Raw genomic sequence first — 20,964 nt, forward strand, 5'->3', positions numbered from 1 at the left:
GGAGCCTGAGCTAGCGGCTGACCTCCGTGAGCTTGGAGCATCTTTCTGTCTACAGTCCACTGCCACAGCATTAGCTTTGGTTCTCCAGGGGCTGGCTCTCTGCAAGCTTCTCGCCCAGGGTAGTGTAAACAGCTCCATCTGAACCCTGCTGACGTTGGACGGGTGGCATCAGCCCTGCATGCAGGAACCTGTGTTTGTGAGCGATTGTATAGTCTGTCTTTCTGTCACGTTCCTGTCTGCACAAGATCACACACTGTACTTCCCTGTTTCAAATCCTTGAGAACCCAGGTGCAGTGGGGTTGGGAACATGAAGTCTTTATTCTGTGGTCCTCAAAGAAGGGAAGAGCCAGTGCTGGGGGCAGGGCACACGTCCAGGAGGAGCTCCACCCCCTGAGTGAGGGTGCAGGCAGGGGTTGGGGGGTGGTCCCAGAGAGTGCTCTAGTTCTGGGCCAGGCCAGGCCAGGGCAGCAGAGGGCCTCAGCGGGCCAGGGCAAAGCCGATGCGATTGTTACGCCGATCAAACTCCGTGTAGAACTTGCGGATGAAGGTGGCACCCAGGACCCAGACTGGTCCAGTGGGTGGTGGGATGTCCATACCGTGCAGGGCCAGTGTGCATAGATCATCATTATTGTAGGGGTCCTGGCAGGAAGCAAAAGGGTTTCTCCACCACCTGGCACATAACCACCGTGCCAGACTCCTCAGCAGCATCTGCCCACCTATGCCCATCCACACTGGGCCTCCGTCACATCCTGGCCCTTTCAACTATCATGGGCCACACCCCTCCTAGAGGCAGGCACTAAGCCGATGCTGCTAACAACGCATCCGACACAGTGCTGCCTTCAGGAGCTCACAGTCTGGGAGAGCTTCTGGTCCTAGACAAGTTATTAATACCTCTAAACATACTGAGTATAAAAAAGCAGATAGCATTAATGGGGACATATGATCAGGATGGAGATCAGGAGATGAGCACAGTGATTTCCAAATTTGGCTGCACGCTGCAATTACCTGGGGAGTTTTGTAAACATTGTTGTCCAGTTACCCCCGGAGGTATCAGTCGGTTTGGGATGTGGCTTGTTACTGGGATTTGTAAAAGCTCCCAGGTAACCCTAGTGTGCAGCCAAGTTTGAGAACCACTGGTCTAGCAGGTAATCTGTGCATAATGACATGTCTGTTTTTGGGCCCCTGCCCCCCCTTCCTCCCTGTCACCAAGGAGCAGACTGGAGCCTCACCTGTAACACATAGTCCGCGCTGGTGAGTGTGTAGGCTTTGCCTCCGAGGTGGAAGGAGATGTCGGGGAGTGTGGGCATCTGGTTACAGTTCACGACATACTGCAGTGGGTAGGGTCACAGGAGCCCCTTTGAGCGTGGGAGATCCCCCAGGAGACGCAGCCCTGTGCTTGTGGCCTGGCCCCTCTGCCGGAGAGGGGTGGACACAGCCCCCAGCTTCCCAATCCCCCTCCCAGGGCCCAGGCCACATGTGGGAGAGTGTGAGAGGCAGGAGACGAAGGCCAGAAATGGTCCCCTTCGGAACCAAAGCATCCTGGGGTGATCTGGGGGCCTGGGACGGGTGGTGCACCCTCCTCCCTGGTGCCCGCCCCCTCCCCCCGCTCCTTACTTCATCCGTGCTCAGCTCCTTGGCCCCCAAGGCCTCCATGAGCAGTCTCAGGGAGCTGGTGGGGCCCGAGATGTAAGATGCACCAGTATCCACTACGACCATGCAGCCCTCCTCACAGAGCAAGGTGGTTGACCGCAGAGACACCCTGGGGGAGGCCACAGCGTCAGACAGACAGCTAGACAGAAGGCTGCAGGGTGCCACCAAGCTTCACAGCTCTCCTGAGTGTGGGCAGGTGACGGAGGCCATGCCGGGGGTCCGGGGACGCGGTGAGGGAGGCGTGACACGCGAGCTGGAAGGGGAGGGTGCTGCTCACCCAGCATGTGGCTCAGTGACCCTCCGCCTCTTCTCGTCGCCCCCTCCCCCCGACCCATCATCTCCGTGTCCCCACCCCAGACCAAGCAGGCAGAGAGCAAGGGCTGCACTCGGAGAGAGGGCGGGACAGCAGCCCGGCCCTCTCCCAGGCCCACCCCCAGCAGCGGCAGCACTTTCAGAGGGAAGAGGGTTGAGGGTCCCGACCCTTTCATTCTGATCTGCCAGGAGCCAGGCTTGCTGATGCTCACGTAGTGGAAGTTCTCTTGGTAATACTGGGGGTCACTGCCTCCCAGCATGATCTCGCCCCCTAGCAAGTGGGAATTCCTAAAGGGAAGATTAGAGTGTTGTGGACACCCATGGCCTCCAGGACTCAGTAACCCCAGCAACCAGGGAGGCTGGGCCCAGGCTCAGGGTCGGCAGAGGCAGCAGGGTCGGGCAGCGAGGCTGGGGCGTGGCGTGTCAGGCCGCTTCTCCACCTCTGCCTGTCCCCAAAGCTCAGTCAGAGGGTTCCAGGGTGGTCCAGCGGCACCCAGTAAAGCCTCCCCAGAGAGGTCACAGGAGGAGCAGACACAGGACAGGGCAGAATGCATGCAAGATGCAGATAGCCCCCACCTCATTGGGGCCTGAGCAGGTGCGTGGCACCTGGGATGGGCCCCGGGGAGCTGCTGGGGTGGTGGGCAGGGTGGGGGTGGGGTGGGCGGAGGGCTTGGGCATCAGTGGGGCCTGGCCCGCTGCAGTGAGTCTGCGGCAGGTGACATGTGTGATTCTGGGCCAGGCGCTCTGGAGGGTCAGGGCCAAGTGAGGGCTTTCCGTCTCCTTACTTGGAATCTCTGCAGAGAAGAGACAGCAGAAAGGGCGCTTTTGTTTCAGGTGAGCCCCACCAGCCCGTTGTTTGGCAGGGTGGTATCACACACTCTTTTTACCCTACAGGCAGTGGAGTCACCAGCAGGTAAGTCGCTGAAGTCACCCTGGCAGTGAGTGGGGGACTGGAGCCAGGGCCTCTGGTGCCCCATCCGAAGCTGATGCCCCTTAGTTTCCTCTCCTCCAGGTGGCATGATGCCTCCCACAGGCCAGGGTCTGCCTTCGGGATGGTTTCCTGTGTGTGTGTGTGTGTGTGTGTGTGTGTGTGTGTGTGTGTGTGTGTGTAAGAGAGAGGTGGGGTTTTCCAGCACTCTTAGTAGGAGGCAAGTGTGTGTGCACATGGAAGCGTGTGGGTCACACATGTTATTGGTGCAAAAGTGCATTAATTGCATCATTGTAAATCTGGTACATGTGCACCTGTGCTAGACAAGTTCCCCTTACCCCTCTCCCAGCACTTCACCATCTCTCTGGAAATTTCCTCCTTCTCATCCCAAAGCAAAGAAAGAGGCAAGGCCTCCCCTCAACAAGGCCTCTTTGCTGGGATTCTCCATCCCGTGGCCTCTCGGCTCCTCCCCTCAATTATCTCCTCTTTTCCCATCTTTTCAGTTTCTCACCTTCTGCTGGCTGCTTCTCCCACCTGCAGGCCTACTCGGGCATCCTCCAGCATTTACAGACACCCACACGTCTCTCCCTGCCTCTCTGCGCAGCTATGTCTGCGCCCCTCCCCGGGCAGACTTCTCAGGACAGGCCTTTCCCTCCCTGAGACCCGCACCTCCTCTGCACAGCCTGCCGCCCGCCCTTGCCCGGCCTCGGAAGCAGCTCCTCCCGAGACTGCCCCTGACCGCCAGTTGGTGGCCTTTTCTCAGTCACTCTCTTTCTCTCACCAAACCGGACACTCCTTTCCATTTTGTCCTTGTGATGTTTCTGGATGCTGGCCTTCCCCTCTGTCCTCACTGCTACTGGCCTGCAGTTCTCACACCTATGATCCCTCGTCTCCAGCTCACACCCAGCAGCTCAGGGCAGATCACAGCTCTGCTCCACAGCTGGTGGTAGCTTCCCCAAGCCTGGCTGTGCTGCATGTACGCTTGACCTGGGTTTCAACCTCATGTGCCCTGTTTTGCTCATCATATTGTAATGTTTCTTGTCTTCCCTGCTGGACTATAAGCTCTGTGAGGGCAGGGACTCTGTCTTATACACTGTGTTCATGGCTGTACCCCTTGAGCCTTGCACCATGCTTGTCATATCAGTGTCCAATGTTGTGGAGTCAAGGACTGAGCAGATAAGTGAAGGGACTCATGAATGAAGTCAGCAGTGCACATGAGGAGCCAGGCCCTCACGGGGAGGCCCAGCGCTCATGGCAATGCCCCACTCTGCATTCTTCTCTTGCTCTAGAGCAGTGCTGAACTAAACTGTAAGTGAAAGAATCTTCTGCCAAGATGGAAATGTGCTGTACTTGTATGGTCCAATGTGGTAGCCGGTAGTCCCTGCGGCTACTGAGTAGTTGAAAGGTACAGTATGACTGAGGATTTCAATGCCTGATTTTATTTCCTTTTCATTTAAGCATTTGCTTCCACATTGGATCGTATAGCTCTGGATGTGGAGTGAGCACCACCTGATCCTGAACACAGCACGGTCCTGGCTCAGACACTCCGCCTCTTCCCCCCGGCTCTGCCCCGTCCCTGCCCGCCCCGGCCCCACGGGCCCAGCCTACCTGCTGTAGTAGACGGAGAAGACGTCCTCCGTCAGCACCCGCTGGGCGAGGATGTGGTCAAAGACAGGGGTGACGCCGCCGACAGCCTGGGCGGGGAAGCCCATGCCCAGGACACCGTCAAATTTGGCCAGCATGAAGGGCATCAGGGGCAGCTCTGTGACCTCGCCAAAGGTCTGTGTGACTGTGATCCCACCCACCTGTGGGAGGAAGCACCAGGGGAGACCAAGCTCGCGGGCCACCCTGGCCGGAGTCTGGTCCAGGCCTCCCCATGTGGGGCCCCAGGGTGTGACCCCTTCATCAGCCCCACGTACACAGCAGCCCTCCTAACACACATCTGGGCTGGGGCGTCCAGACAGGCTAGGAGGGCAGAGGCTGAGAAGGCGGCGCCATAGTCAGGCCTGCCCTTCACGCTCCTGGAATGGAGAATCCTAGAGATGGAGGCGGGCCAGACACAGACCAGGCGACCGTGAGAACCAGGACTGACCCTAACTCCACACTCTGAATTCAGCCATGACCTTACAACTATGCCTAACTCCAAAAGTGCTCCTGTCCACAAGGCTGACAGTACCCTTGACCCTGACCCTGACTCGGGATCTCAGTCTAGGGTCTGGCTAAGAGCCCGGTCAGAGCCGGATGACCCCAAGCAGGTTCCTCGACTGGAGACTCTCGGGACAAGCTCCACGAATGCCTTAGCTGCAGAGGCCCTCACAGGTCGCTCAGGTCGTGCCCAGAATTCAGGTCTGTCTGCTCTGCCCCGGGTGCTAGCAGCTCCAGGGAGCAGTGGCAGAGGAGGGTGCTCCTCCAAGGTGGGCTGGGCTGCACCGTCCCCGACCGCGGGCGCTAGGGAGGTCTGGGGACAAGGAGGGCAGATGAGTTGAGACAGCCTCACTCACGGTCACCAGGTCCTGGCTGAGGAAACCTTTGACCTTCCCGGATCCGTAGTGGATGGTGAACTCCGTCCCATTCTCCACGTAGCTGGAGGACTCCAGGGAGTCGTAGAGGCTGTGGATCTCTGGTGGGGAGACATAGGCTCAGGGCCGAGAGGCCCAGGGAAGGGTTTGAAGGCAGGCGCTGGGTGGGGCCCGTGTGTGGGGCCTGAGTGCAAAGACGGGGCGGCCCTGAGCTGGGAGGCTTGAAAAACGTGCTTTATCAATCAAGGACTGTATTTCTTGGGCCCCTGTAATGTGCTCGTGTCTCTGAGAATTTTGTCTCAGATGAAGTATTTTAAAGTAGTTGCTAACCCCGGGATGGCGAGAGGACTCTGGTCCCCGGAAGCACTCACTGGCTCCCTGAGGTTAAGGAGTCAGAGCCCACTCTCTGAATAGGTCTGAGAACTCAGTCCTTCTGGAGCCTGCTTTTTACTCGGTGGTCATGTCAGAACAGTGGGAGACATTCTCTTCCCTCCTGTCAGGGGCAGGGGGCCCAGAGGCAGGCAGGAGGTGCCGAGCTGGGCCCTGAGGCCCGGCGGGCGCGGTGGGGAGGCACCGGGCCCCGGTCTCACCACAGGCCGTGTACAGGGGGCTGCACTTGGTGGAAGGCACCCAGAGGTTGGCGGAGCCCGTGTCAAAGATGACTTTGAAGGTCTGCGGCGGGGTGCCGATGCCGATCTCACCGTAGTACTGGGCCTGCAGGGCGAAGGAGAGAGGTGGCCTGAGGGGCTTGGGGGGCCTTGGGGTCTTCCTGATATGCTCTTTGGAACTTGGGGTGAGATGAGGCAGACCATGTAGCCTCTCTGTGCTTCCATTTTCAGCAGGGATAGAGTTGGAGGCTCAGCAGTATCTCATGACCTGCCAGGAAGTGGGAGGCTCAGTAAGACAGGAGGGTAAATTAAACATACTGCTGGTGAAGCAGGGAGATGCCCCACGCCCCATGGAAACCCTGATGCTTCACTGAGCCCCTGCCACCCCAACACCTGTACTTGGGGGCCCAGGGCCTGGATTCCTGAGTTCCAAATGTGAGCCCATCTCTGGGCTCCTTCCAGTCCTCTGTGCCTCAGTCTTTTCAGCTGTGAAATGGGAATTTCGTGAGGTGCTCAAAAAGGGCAAAGAAAGCCTTAGGCCCAAAAGAAGGAGAGAGTGAAGCGGGCAAGGGACCGAGCTGGGCACTCACGTCCAGGTAGTTGGTGAGGACCACAGGGGAGGTGCGGTTGCCAAAGGAGAGAGTCTTGCTGAGCTGGCTCCACTCAGCACCCAGCCGGGCCATGTCCACGCCTCGCTCCTTCAGGCTTTCCCGGACCGAGGGCATCTTCTTGAGGAAGATCCTGGCCCATGATGGAGTAAGGAAAAGTAGAAGAGCTCTGTCCCCTCCCATAGTAATGGTAGAGTTCTAGAAGCTTCTAACAAAACTACCCCAACCTTAGCCCAGGCACCTAGGTATCACTCTTGAGCCCTTAAGTCTCTGAAGGAGATTTTATAGACCTCCGTGGTTACCTGCGCTGGTATTAAATGACCCTCAATTAACTCGCTCCTGTTGTTTAAATTTGCTCCTTATAATTTTAAGGTCATTTGTTCATTCATTCACTCCACAATCACAGGTTGGACACCTACTCTGTGCCTGCACCATGCTGGATACTAGAGATACAAAGATCATCACCACCTTCGAGGGGCTCCAGAGGGCGGGAAGAGGGAGAGGAAACAGCACTGACTTCCCCTCTAGACCGGTTCCAAATAGGAAAAGGAGGACGTCAAGGCTGTATGTTGTCACCCTGCTTATTTAGCTTATATGCAGAGTACATCATGAGAAACGCTGGGCTGGAGGAAGCACAGGCTGGAATCAAGATTGCCAGGAGAAATATCAATAACCTCATATATGCAGATGACCCCACCCTGATGGCAGAAAGTGAAGAAGAACTAAAGAGCTTCTTGATGAAGGTGAAAGAGGAAAGTGAAAAAGTTGGCTTAAAGCTCAACAATCAGAAAACTAAGATCGTGGCACCCAGTCCCATCACTTCATGGCAAATAGATGGGGAAACAGTGGAAACAGTGGCTGACTTTATGTTTTGGGCTCCAAAATCACTGCAGATGGTGATTGCAGCCATGAAATGAAAAGACGCTTACTCCTTGGAAGGAAAGTTATGACGAACCTAGACAGCATATTGAAAAGTAGAGACATTACTTTGCCAACAAAGGTCCATCTAGTCAAGGCTATGGATTTTCCAGTGGTCATGTATGGATGTGAGAGTTGGACTATAAAGAAAGCTGAGCACCGAAGAGTTGATGCTTTTGAACTGTGGTGTTGGAGAAGACTCTTAAGAGTCCCTTGAACTACAAGGAGATTCAACCAGTCAATCCTAAAGGAAATCAGTCCTGAATATTCATTGGAAGAACTGATGCTGAAGCTGAAACTCCAATACTTTGGCCACCTGATGCGAAGAGCTGACTCATCTGAAAAGACCCTGATGCTGGGAAAGATTGAGGGCAGGAGGAGAAGGGGACGACAGAGGATGAGATGGTTGGATGGCATCACCGACTCGATGGACATGGGTTTGGGTGGACTCCAGGAGTTGGTGATGGACAGGGAGGCCTGGCGTGCTGCAGTTCATGGGGTCGCAAAGAGTCGGACACGGCTGAGCGACTGAACTGAACTGGACTGGAGGAGGTGAAGGCTGGGCGTGCCGCCTCACGGCTGGATGGGTGAGGCAGTGCCATGCAGGACCTGCAGGTGGCAGCACATGCCCACACGGCCGGCGCCCGGGCTCCAGGAAGCAGCAGGCCGCACCCGGCCAGGGCCCTGGGGCTGCGCTGGGCCGGGTGGGGAGAGGCGGGCGTCTCCAGAGTGCCTGTGCAGCCTGTCCTCGGGAAGACGCGCCTTCCCGAGCCTGGGTCCCAGGCCCTCCGCTGCTTGTCCTGACGGTTTCCTGTCTCCTTCAGGAGGCAGAGTCAGAGAGAACTGGGAAAGTCACGTCGCCCTGAGCTGCCGCCATACGGGTGCCCAGCACTGTGCCGGCCACCTCGTTCCCATTCTGCCGGCTGGCTGTCCTCCCTCGGGGGTGAGGGATGAGAGGCTCAGGGGTGGGTGCAGCAGGGATTCGGGGTGCCCTGACTGACCCCTCTCCCAAGAGGGGTCCCCGGACTCCAACGTGAAGGCCGTGTGCCGCAGCCTGAGCTGTTGTTGGGGGTCCCGGGCTTGCAGCCCAGTGTTTGGAGGGTCCCTGTTTCTTCTTCTGTACTTGCACTAGCCTTTCCTTCTCAGGCTCCATGCATTTTGGCCACAAACATGAATGCAACTTTCATGCCTGTTGGTTTTCGTATTGTAACAGAAATGACTTGCCACATTCATAACATGGTCTGTTCTTCCACAAAGTATTTTCACGACTTTGATCTATTTGATTCTCAGCCATCACCTGAGGTGAGTACCTTTAGTATTCTCATTTTACATATGGGAAATGGAGGAACAGAGAAGGCTTGGCCCCAGAGAGCCCCCAGAGAGGGCTCCTTTCCCACTGTTTACTCTGGACCTCTTTTACTCTCTCCTTTTAGAGAATCCCTTCCTTCTCCCCTTTCTCTCCCCCTCTCCCCCAGGCCAGCACTTTGCAGCATTTTCCAGCCCTCGAGGCCAGCGTGCGCCCCGCCTCCTGGAAGCCCCTTCTCCCCTCGCTGGCCTCCCCTTTGCCTGGGCGCCGGTCCCATTTTCCCCTGGTGTCCATAACCAGCAGTGCACAGCCTCGTGCCATCTGTGATGACGGTGTAGTGGTCATGGGGATGTGCTCGAATCCCCTCCTACCTGCCTGATTCTGAGCAGCTTACCTGACCTCTCTGGGCCTCTGTAGCAGTGGACTTAACAGTAGTACCTACCACCGAGAGTAAGCGCTTTGCAGATTGAGTTGCCCAGTTGCTCAGTACATGTAAAAGGCCGCTGTGTGTAAAAGGCGGTGACAGCACCTTGAGAATGGGATCTGCCGTTCAGAGCGCCAAAGAGCCTTGCATGGGAAGTTCATGTCAGTTAGCAAAACTCCTCTAAGTACATTTGGAAAGCCTGACTCCCTCTTCACCATGGTCCAGTTCCATTCTTCTTCTCATTCTGAAGAGACGAGGGAGAATGTTTTTTTCCTTTCCCTCCCTTTATCCTGGGAGTGGGGGCCACGCCCAGGCACACGCTGCCACTGGGAAATGCCCCGACTCACACACCGCCCCCCCAGCCCAGCAGCTACTCTCCCTGGAGCAGAGGAAAGAGGCTTTGGAAACACGTGGCGCAGTGCGTGCCCAGGCTGAGCCTCCTACATCTGACCTCCCTGAACCTCAGTGTCCCCAGCTATAAAATGGGACTGTTGGGAGGATGATTTGAGCTGAGACACAGGAAACAATTCTATGAAGTCCTCAGCACTTTACAGGCCTAGCAACTACCACTGTTATGAAAGCCTGCCCCTTAATTTCAGGTCTTCTGGTCCCATCTGCTTCCCCAGCGTGAAACCCTTTCTCCAGGAGGCTCTCTCCCACCTTGAAGCTCCTGCAGCCTTGAAGAATTGCTTGTTCCCTCAGGGAACAAACTGAAAGTGAAAGTCGTCAGTCATGTCCGACTCTTTGCGACCCCATGGACTATACAGTCCATGGAATTCTCCAGGCCAGAATACTGGAGTGGGTAGCCCTTCCTTCTCCAGAGGATCTTCCCAACCCAGGGATCGAACCCAGGTCTCCTGCACTGTGGGCAGATTCTTTACCAGCTGAGCAGTCAGGGTCCCCTCAGGGCCTGTCACCAAACATGGATGTTAGGTCTTTATCCTCCTCCTTTGTGGGCAGCCTTAAACCTCTCTTAATATTTGTGATAATCCCCCTGGAGATGGTAACAGCTGGGTTTTTACAGCATGCCTGCACCAGGCTGAGGCATTTACAGGCAATATCTCATTCAGTCTTCAAAGCAGCTCTGTAAAATAGGTATTTTATCATCCCTGTTTTAAAAATGGTAAACTGGAACTTCCCTGGTGGTCCAGTGGCCAAGACTCCATGCTCCCAATGCCGGGGGCCTGGGTTCAGTCCCCAGTCAGGGAACTAGATCCCATATGCTGCAACTAAGAGTTCTCACACCACAACTAAAAGATCCTGCCTGCTGCCATGGAGATCCAAGCAGGCAGTGTAGCTAAATAAATGAATATTAAAAAAATTAAAGTGGCAAACTTGGACCCGGCCAGGTTCAGGGTCTTGCCCCTGGTTCCAGAGTTAGTTTGGCACTGCTAGTGGAACAGAATTTAAGCCAGGACTGTTCGGCTCTGGAAGCCTTGCATTTAACCACTGTGGTGCCCTGCTTCCCTGGTAGATTTAACCACACCACACCCTTCTTAGCAATTAGTCTGTGAGCTCCCGAGGGGCAGAGAACATGTCTCAGTCATCTCCAAGTCCCCTCAAAGTGCCTAGCATGGTGATCTGTGCAGGAACTGAAAACTCTGGGCCAGGATCAAAAGGCCCAGCTAGTGCCTCTGCTGGCTGTGTGACATCGGGCAAGTCACCTGACCTCTCTGAGTGGGATGAGACTCTCCCTGCCCGGCTGCTTGTGAGGACAGGGTGACGGGGGTGACAGCACTTGTTTGAACCCCCACCCCCATGTCAGGAAAGTGACGACCCCTCCTCCCCTGCCCTTTCTCCCAGTTACCTTCTGAAGGCAGCCGTGTCTGCAGGGAGACTGAAGGTGCAGGAGCCCCAGAGCACCAGCAGGAGTCCCCAGAGAGGCATCTTGCTGCGCTGGTCCACGCTTCGCCTGGGTGCCCAGCTCGCTCTGGGGTCCCCTGAAGCACCCTCTCCTTTTATACACTGCACACTCGGGATGGCTGCGATTCTGCTCTGCCCTGATTTATTACCGCGGGGCAGATGGCGGGGCAGCCGGTAATAAATCCCTCCATGGGACTGAGCTAAGTGGGTGAAGGGTGACCAGGTTTCTGACGTGGAGCAGGGGGGCCAGAAGGAGGGCTGTGGGAAAGGAAGGCTGCACCGTGACGCCAGCAGCCCGGTCTCAGCCTGGCCCTGTGACCCCTCGGGGAGGACAGAGGCCGGTGAGGAACAGCACTGCCCGGGAACCAGGACAGGGCTGGGACCAGCACAGAACCCCGGTTTCCAGCCCCCAAGCCCATCTCCCCGACCCCTAGCCTCTGTGTTAACCTTGGCTGTGCCCCTGACTGGCATCTCCCAGGCTGCATCTCAGTGTTGCCATCTGGAACGTGGGTGATCCCTCCAGCTCACTCCCTGACAGAGCCAGACCCAGGGAGCCCCGACACGGCCTCCCCCCAGGTCTCTGTTAGCAGCGGCTGTTTATGGGAAAGTGCAGCACAGACCTCCTCTGGAAGTAAGGAGCTGGGGCAGGGGGCGTGTGTCCATCTTCAGACGACCTGTGTTGGTGGAAGGGAGGGGAAGGCCCCAGGACTGGGGGAGGCTGCTTTCTGCCAAAGAGCGAGGTGGAGCAGCTGGTCTTTCCACTCCTCTCCCTCTCTCTGCTTCTACCTGACTCCTCTCTGGGGCACGTCTCTGCCTCCTTCCTTGTGGCTTACCAGCAGTCTGGAGCCCCTCACACACATCCACCTGGCCCCTGAATCCCAGGGTGGAGGCTGTTTGTGCAGCCTAGGACCGCCTCTCCTGGCTCCTCCCTGCTCACTCTTTGGGGCCCACTTCCAGGATCTCTGTCTGTCTCCTCCAGGAAGCAGGCATGGATCCAGCCTGGAATCGACTGTCTCGGCTGGGGCTCCCACAATGCAGACGCATGCCTTCTGTGGGCGCACAGGCCTCGGCTGTCCTCTCGGAATCATTTCGCTATGCGTTCCTCTGCCTCTCGCCCAGAGTGGTGCTCACCACTCATCACATGAGCGTCCAGTGAACCGTGATGGGCAGGGCCAGGGGCCTGGCATCCCGTTCTGACCATACCCCCAACTTGCTGTGTGACGTGGGGGCGTCCTCCCCTCTCTGGGCCGTAGTCCCCAGGGGGTGTGAGGAAGCAGGCGCTGGGTGACCCCAGGGTGCCCGCCTGTGTGGACACTCTAGTAGCCTGTGTCTTCAGGGTGTTGCTCTCCGCACCTGTGGGCAGAAAGAACTTAACCAGAGGAGCTAAACTCTGTTGCCAGTGTGCGGACTACTTAATGCGTCGGGATCTCTGAAATTATAACACCTTTGCCAAGGGATGGGAGAAGCTGGTGCTTCTTGGTACAGACTCTAACTGGATAATTTTCAAGCATTGTGGTTGGCACTGGGGGGAGCATTTGAGGGCCCGGGAGAACCTTTTAGTGGGAACTTCTGTCTTATCAGACTGAATAAATATTTATTAAGCATCCCTGTAGGTCTCAGTGCTTTCATTCATTAGCAAGTATCACTGAGCATTTCTTATGTATCAGACACTTTTCCAGATGCGAGAGTTACAAAGGTAACAGAAGCACTATTCTTTGTCTGCAGCCCTGTAAGGGGGGACCCTCAGCCCCCCTGCTCAGACGGGAGGCTGAGGCCTCAGAGGACTCAGGGAAGGGCAAGCTGAGCAGTGTGTCTGGGACTCCAGGCTCCTCTCTGGGGCTATGTGCCCGCCCGAGCCCACAGGATGCAATGGAGAGGGTGATGGGCTGGGGCTGAGTCTGCCAGCCCGCAGAGCTCTCTGTGGGCAGAGAGCTCTTCAGAGGCGCGGCCTTGCTGCAGTGTAGACGCCCGGTGCAGCGTGACCCTCAGCTGTGTCCTCCGTCCGGACTCTGGACTCTTCTACGGGAAAGGCAGGGCCGGGGTTCCCCCAGCCGGTCAGGCGTCTGTGGCCCTAGGCGCTGTCCCGCCCACCTCCTTGCGTCTGGCCGGTGTGCGCAGCTCGTGAGTGCTGGCCCCGTGAAGCAGTGTCAACAGAAGAGGGAGTGACCTCCAGGAGAGACACGTTTGTCAGACTGCAGACCAGGGTCGCAGGCCCAGCGGGGAGGCAGGGAGTCGGTTTATGAGGGGTGACGCGGCCCGGACACCATCGGCTCTAGTTTCTCCGGACCCTGGCCGTGGCTGGAGTGGCAGCGTTTTTCACCAGCTCCTCTCAGCCCACCCGCCTCACCCTTGTGGGACCTGGATCCTGAGGCCAGACACCGGGTCCCACATCCCAACGAGACTGTGGCCCGGAGTCAGAACCAGCAGGAATCTAGGAATCAAGACCTGGAGGTCCATGGACGGCCCGGCAGAAGCTTCACTGGGAGCAAGAGGCCTCACGGGTCACAGAGCCCTTGAAGGTTCTTCCACAGAAACTGGAACCAGAGCTGTTTGTGCAGCCTCCTTGCACAGAGCCGAGGTCTGTGATGGCAGGGAGAAAGAATCCGGTTTCAGCTCCACTCTAAGGAGGACCGCCGAGCAGTCAGCGCCGTCCAGTGACCACAAATGCCCTGCCTGGGGTCGCCCCAGACCCTGGGACAGGCAGTCGGTGTTTTAGGATTCTGTGGTCCTGCCTGCCTGCCCAGTGGCCAGCCTATTACCCTCCCGTCTCCAGTGTCGAGTGGGGACGGTCAGGACGGCGGGTGGGTCTCCCTCCGAGCTGGGGCCCACCAGTGCCCCGGGCTGTGGGAGGGAAGGAGCGTGGGTTGGTAGGGACCTTTCTCAGGTTATCTCGCGGCCCCATCAGCCCGGGTCCAGGGTTTCCCACGGAAGCCCCTGCGGAGTCCCCGGCGAGGCTCCAGGCTGCGTCACCTGGAGGTCGAGAAGCGGCCGGGGCAGAGGCAGGGGCTGGGCGGCACCTGCCCTCTCCCCTGGGGCAGGCCTGTGACGCCAGCGGCCTCCGGAAAAGCGTAAATCCCTCCAGCCTCTCTGCTCTCTCTTCAGATCCGCCAGGCGTGCAGGCTGGGGGGAAGGGACTTTTGCAGGGGGCTGGGGTGCTGCAAATCTCTCAGGAAACAGTGGGACTCACGGTTTCTCTAAAAGTGGTCCCAAACCCCCCTTGCTCTAGGACAGTGATTCCAAGGAGATTCAGGATTGTGACCAAGGATGGAGGGGCCAGCAGGGGTGAAGGGTAGAGGGGGAGAAGGCTGACTGGCACAGAGAGCCTGGTTTTTGCTGCTTTGAAAGGTTCATGGATTTATTTCCACCAGTATTAGTTTAGTGGAAAGCTCTTGCCAAATCTATAGCCCTGGGGAAGGTGGAAAGAGGTGGAATTCACTGAGGCTTGGAATCAGGGAGCTAAATATCTCTGGACTGGTCCTGCTTCTGTGCATAGAAAGCAAATGGGGAAGCAGGAACAAAGATAAAAATGGACACATCTTTTCTTTACCTGTCTTCCTCCCCATGTCACACTTAACCCCCCATCCCCAGATGGCCCAGCTGCCTCCTCGGAGGAATTTTTCAATCAGATGGGAGCACTGAGCTTGCAGAGATGAGCAGCTGGGGCCTTGAACGGGAAAAAAAGACCCAGAGTGGAGTTTAATAGCCAGCCAGGGCTGCTTGTGTGGGTAGGCCCTCCGGAGGGGTGACTGCTGGGGAGGCGTTGGGGCTGGGGCCAGGAGCGCCTGGAAGTGGGGGCAGGGATGCAGAGATCCACGAGTCCTCAGCCAGTTGTGCTGCGGACCTTGGAGGACCAGAAACCCAGTCACAGGGTTGGGGTGATCCCAACTCAAGGCCTGCTCAAGTGATGGCCCAGGAAATTGAAGGCAGGTCACCCAGGCCTTGGGAGGAGCAGGGGCCTGAGCGGGATGACAGGATCTGCAGGGAGGCTGAGGGCTTGGTGGGAGAGCCTGGTCAAAGGAGAATTTCTGAAATGAGACGCACCAGTGTAGTGGGACCAGACCCCATATCCTGAGGCATGGTAGCTGGAAGCATAATACACTGCTTCCCCAGATGGCACTGGGGGTCGGGTCCATTATCAGAGAAAGCTTAAACTAGAAGAAGGTTCCTTTTCTGAAAGAGGGGTACCAGTGGAGCAGCTCAGTGGAGGGCGTGTGTGTGCACGTGTGTGTGCGTGTGCGTGCGTGCGTGCGTGTGTGCGGGTGCGTGTGTGTGTGTGTGTGCTGGGCGGGCGTGGTGACCCGGGGCAGTGGTTCTGATGGGAAGGTGCTCGGTTTTGTGTGCTAGTCTCACCAGGGAAGTGGGGGGAAGTGGTTGTATCCCAAGAACATTTCCTAGAAAATGGACACTTTCCTCTGTTTATTCTCTCTTTCCTTTCTTTATCAGAGAAACAGAGGCTCTAGTTTTAAAACCCAATAGAACCCAAAGGCTTTTAAGGGTAACCAGTACCTCCAGCCCTGCGTCCAGTCCCCATGACAAGTCCTGCTCTACCGAGGTAAAACCCTTGATCTCTCTCGGCTATTTTGCTATTGTTGGTCATACATATCCCTAAAAGTTATGCTTAAACTGCCACTTCTAGATTTTTCAGTTTTATTCATTATTATTTCTTTTATGGCAATTGAGGGTTTCTCTTATACTGTGTCCCTCTTGATTTGGCAAAATCAAAAGTCAGTACTTAGATTATTATAATTAAATTAACATTCACGTGTATTAAAATTACATTTCTTTGTGTAATTTTCTGCTCTTCATTAAGTTCGTCATCTCCCCCCTCCTTTCCCATTCCTTGTTTTTCTGTGCCCAGCTGTTCCAGACCACCCTCCGCCTGGAGGGATGCCCAGCTAACGCACCAGTGGGGTTTTCTCCTGGGGGCTCTGTGCTCCTGAGTCTGCTGCACATCCTGGTCGGGGGGACCTCTTTGCTGCTCTCCTCTGTGGCTTCCTGTGTTCAGGCTCTGGGGTTTCTTCTTTCTCAGCTGACACGTGTTTAAGTGGAAGATGTATTCCAAAGTTTGCAGAGAAAAACTACAGGAGAAGTAAACACTTCCAGTACTGGCATGTCTAAAAATGTTTCCATTACTCCTTACTCTTTAAAGTGTGAGCAGAATTCTAGGTTGAAGCTTATTTCCCATCTGAAATTGGAAGTTATTTTCCAGTATCTTCTGGTGTTAACAAATCTGGTACAACTCTGATTCCAGACTCTTCTATGGTTTGATCTTTAGGGGGTCTCACCACCTTCCCCACCCCTGGCATGGATGTTTTTCCATTCGTGTGCTGAGCACTCAGTGGATGCCCTCAACCTGGAAATTCTTGTCCTTCCATTCTGGAAATCATCCTGCATTAATTCTTTGGTTATTTCCTCCTTTCTGACTTCTGGAACTCACATTATTAGGATATTGCAACTTCTGTTTGATTCCTAAGTTTCTTATATTTTATCTCCTGATTTCTTTTTGTTCTACCTTCTATGAGATTTTTTTAAACTTGATGTTCCTTATGTCCTTTAATTTTAACTTCTGAAGGATCTTTCTTATTCTTCTTTATTCCTACTTTATTGCATTCACTATTTGTTTTATAGGTGCAAAATTTTCTCTTATACCCTCTGCGGACATTAATTACAGACTAATTTTTTCACGATGTCTCTGGTTTCTCTGTGTTTGTTTTGGTCTTCTCTTCCAAGTAGAGGTTTTATTCAAGCTCCTGGGACAACTTGGTTCTTCATTCATGGTTAACATGGACAGGTGGAAGCGTCTAGAAACTTGGTGTGCAAGGGCAAGGTTCACAGCTGGTGTACCCTACTCTAGATGAGGGCTTTCAGCAGACATTTCCCTGGAGCACCGCTATAGATGAATGTTTGTGTCCCCCCAAATCATATGTTGAAATCTTAACTGTCAGGGTGATGATGTTAGGAGGTGGGGTCTTCATAGGTGACTAGGTCATGAGGATGGAGCCCCTATGAAAGGGATTAGTGCCCTTATATAAGAGACCCCCAAGAGCTCCCTGCTCCTTTCTGCCATGTGAGGACACAACAAAATCACAGTCATCTATGAATGGGAAAGTGGGCCCTCACCAGGCAAAATCAGGGGTCCCTTGATTTTGAACTTCCCAGCCTCTAGAACTGTGAAAAATAAACTTCTGTTGTTTATTAGCCACTCGATTTGTGGTAGGTAGTTAAAACAGCCCAAGTGGACTAACGTGCATACCCTTCAATGTCAGAATCTTTCGGTCTTTCCTCTGGGGCTTTCTCTCTCCCATTTGGGGGGTGGTCTTTGCTGCCGACTTTCTAAGAAGAGGTTGCAAAAAGGCTGGGGACTCCTCAGCAAGACTTTCACACAGTCCACTCTCTTTTTTCCCCTTTTCAGCCACTTTCTTTATCCCCATCCTCACTGCGCTTGTGACCCCCTGACTAGAGTCTACAGAATCCTTGAGAGAAAACCTCTAGCTTCTTCCCATTGGGGAAGCAGGGGACATGGCTGTGCTGGCTGGATCGAGGGATTCAGGAAGTCTGACCTCTCCACATAGAGATTTCCAGCCAGCTCCCTGTTTTCAGTCTAGAATTTGTCCCAAGTGCCTCCAAGCACCAAGAACTGGCTCTGGGAGTCAGTCAGTTAGGGCCCTTCAGGCCCCCTTTGCTGGCTTTGAGGTTGTAGCTTCCTTCATTCTGCCAAGTCCTTCATCTAATTTCCACCTTCAATATTTCCTGTCATTTCTCACCTGCTGTGGTTTCCCATCCCTTCTCTTTGTCCTTGGGGGTTTGTTCCTTTCTTGTTCCTTTAATATCTTTTAAGGGGCTTAAGGAGTGAACAGACATGAATGAGTCAAAAGTGGTACTGTGAAATGTTTTGTGAAGGTAACATGTGGACAAGATAGTTGTTAAGACTATATTGTGACCAGCAACCCCACTACTGGGCATATACCCTGTGTGTGCTTGTGTGTGCTCAGTCGCGTCCGACTCTTGGCGATCCCACGGACTGTAACCCACCAGGCTCCTCCTGAGAAAACCACAATTCTAAAAGACACATGTAACCCAGTGTTCATTGCAGCAGTATTTTCGATAGCCAGGACATGGAAGCAACCTAGATGTCCATCAACAGATGAATGGATAAAGAAGTTGTACTACCTATATACTGTGGAATATTACTCAGCCATAAAAAGGAACAAATCTGAGTCAGTTCTAGTGAGGTGGATGAAACTAGAGCTTCTAATACAGAGTGAAGAAGTCAGAAAGAGAAAAACAAATGTTGTATATTAATGCATATATATGGAATCTAGAAAAATTGTACTGATAAACCTATTTTGGGGGCAGGAATAGAGACACAGACATAGAGAACAGACCTTGGACATGGGGTGGAGAAGAAGAGGGTGGGACGAGTTGAGAGAGTAGCATTGACACATATGCATACCACAGGTGAGATAGATCGCCAGTGGGAATTTGCTGTCTGATGCAAGCAGCTCAACCCGGTGCTCTGTGACCACCTACAGGGGTGGGATGGGGTGGGAGGTGGGAAGGAGGTTCAAGAGAGAGGGGACATATGTATGCCTATGGCCGATTCATACTGATGTATGCCAGAGACCAACACAACGTTGTAAAGCAATTAGCCTTCAATTGAAAATAAATAAAATTTTTGAAAAGGCTATATTGGACAGATAATGAATAAAATATAGGTAAGCAAAGTCCAAGAAGAGGATTAAATTGGCGGCTCTTTGTTGTAATCTGGCTCTCTCCCGATGACCAAAATCAGCACTGCTGGCCTCCAGGCTCCCTGCTCTGAGCCTGTTGGGCTCTGATGTTTAAAACGGAAGGATGCACCAAAGATGAGGAAGGCTACACTAGCTCCCCTGGGACTTGACATCTTCGCCTCCCTATGACCAAGTCTGGACCTGGGGAAGTTGCTTCCAGAGAAAGAAGGAGACAGACGGGGCAAAATCAGTTGCCTGACCCCTAATAGGAGGTTTGAAGGGAGGAGGCTTGCTCTGGGGATTGGTGACCTCACCTGTGTTGTTATTAAAGAAGTCAAAGAGTGATTGGGATACAGTTACATTGACTGCCAGAGACCTGCTACCCAGGACAAACCGTTCAGGAAGAAGGCTGACTCTGCCACACAGCAGCGCAGAGAAAGGAAAGGTAGTGTGTAGGAAGATGATGATACTTGGAATTAGAATGTCAGAGTCTCACTCTGGCTGTCTAACTTGCCAGCTATGTGACCTTGGGCCCATCACTTAAGCTTTCTGAGAATACTGCCCACTTCATGAAATTGTTGTGAGGTTAAAGTGGGGTAGCCCTGCGCTTGGCACAATTTTTTTCTTAAAAAATTGCTTGTTAATATATTAAGAGTGATACTAGAGGCAGAAATCCCCCTGGATCCCTCCACTCCTACCCCCATATGCTTTGGGCCATGAGACCAACTCTCCTAGTGCAGCAGACCTACCAAAAGGGGAGGAACACGGAAAGAGGTCCTCCCATTTCCCCTTCCCCAGGGAAAGACGCCAGGCTGCCTGGGTTCTTGGCCCCTGGGGACTGTGCAGAGTCCTAAAGAAGGAGTGTGTTTGAGAGCCTCTCGGCAGCCCTGCCCCCAAGTCTCTGGGCTCTGTGGCCCTAGCTCTCTGAGCCCGCCCAGAGGTCTTGGGAGTCCCTGGGAGTCCCTGGGGCACCTCACTGCCTGCACTGTGCTCTGAACATTCCCTTCAATCTGTTCAGAATCAGGCTGGGACCCTCATGAAACCAAAGACCCCTTTGTCCCATGGAGACCCCCATCCCTACACAGTACATGGGGCCAAGAACTGCAAGGCCTGGAGTCTCATAGGCACAGTCCTGGGAGAGAAGATAGGATTGGCAGACCCAGTTCTCCTCCTGCTGCCCACTGAAGCAGCTAGAGCAGAGATCCTGGAGAGTATCTGGGTGGCAGAGGGAGCTAACAAGGCCTGAAATGCAGTTAGAGGGGCCACACCACAGACAGAGTCACACAAACACGTGTGTGCTTCTCACATTTACCCCTCTCTTACACATACCTTCTCATACACAGACCTGCTTCTTATACCAGAGAACACATTTCACAGTTTCACCCCTGAAGTCACACACACACACACACACACACACACAGAGTCACTCACGCACACACACACACCTGTCTCCTATCTGCTTAAACTTAAGGTCATGAGGAGAGTTAGAGGGGATCACAGGAAATTTTGTAAAAGGAGGCTGGTTAAGAGCAGATTTCAGAGACTCGTTAACTTCTCCCTACCCATAGACTTCATCAGAGAAAGGACTAGTCCAGGAATAGGAGAAAAACTCACCTAACAGAATAGGTGTTGAGTTTATGATTGCTCTCCTAGAAGTACAGAGACACACTCCAGGCTGTTTGGGAGATGATATTTCAGGAGCATAACCCTGTCACACCACACTAGGACCTGAGCTCACAGCAGTTTCGAAAATATGAGAGATCCTTGAGGACAGTTTCAGGGTAGACATGAGGGTGGGGCAGGTTGTCATGTTTCCATGGCAGCCTATCTCATTGCCATAGCAACAAGATTCTGCCTCCAATCTGCAGAGCCCGCGTTTCTGTAATGGGTGGAACACTGGTGTTTCATGGAATGGTGGTGAACCCCACAGCCCTTCCAAGAAAGAGCATTTCCATTCTAGACCAAGCAGAGTAGTGGTAGCCGGAGGCTGTCAAACAGGGCTGGGTTTTTCTGTGGGCAGAAGCCTCGATTTCCGAGAGTTTCCTAACTACTCTCTCCTTCCTACAGCAATTTAAACTCCCCAGCCATTGGGGACCCC

At 54.3% G+C, this 20,964-nt stretch overlaps 1 protein-coding gene across 1 annotated transcript; it reads right to left on the reverse strand.

The window, feature by feature from the left end:
• Positions 1-477: 477 nt before the first annotated feature.
• Positions 478-11,172, reverse strand: REN (renin). Its single transcript, XM_061161177.1, has 10 exons — positions 11,081-11,172; positions 6,608-6,758; positions 6,000-6,123; positions 5,392-5,510; positions 4,499-4,695; positions 2,748-2,756; positions 2,131-2,250; positions 1,615-1,759; positions 1,230-1,328; positions 478-639 (listed from the first exon to the last, which is right to left on the reverse strand). The coding sequence occupies exons 1-10, from the start codon at positions 11,158-11,160 to the stop codon at positions 478-480; spliced, it is 1,206 nt and encodes a 401-aa protein (XP_061017160.1). The 5' UTR covers positions 11,161-11,172.
• Between the last annotated feature and the right edge of the window lie 9,792 nt (positions 11,173-20,964).

The sequence above is a fragment of the Dama dama genome, chromosome 14 (assembly GCF_033118175.1).
Source record: "Dama dama isolate Ldn47 chromosome 14, ASM3311817v1, whole genome shotgun sequence".
Classification (NCBI taxonomy): Eukaryota; Metazoa; Chordata; class Mammalia; order Artiodactyla; family Cervidae; genus Dama; species Dama dama.

Excerpts from the sequence above, each read along its gene's own strand:
- REN (XM_061161177.1), bottom strand. The coding sequence starts at position 11,160 with ATGCCTCTCTGGGGACTCCTGCTGGTGCTCTGGGGCTCCTGCACCTTC. Across the intron at positions 6,759-11,080 it reads GACACGGCTGCCTTCAGAAG|GATCTTCCTCAAGAAGATGC; the intron begins GTAACTGGGAGA and ends ATCATGGGCCAG. Across the intron at positions 1,329-1,614 it reads AGGAGCTGAGCACGGATGAA|TATGTCGTGAACTGTAACCA; the intron begins GTAAGGAGCGGG and ends TACCCACTGCAG.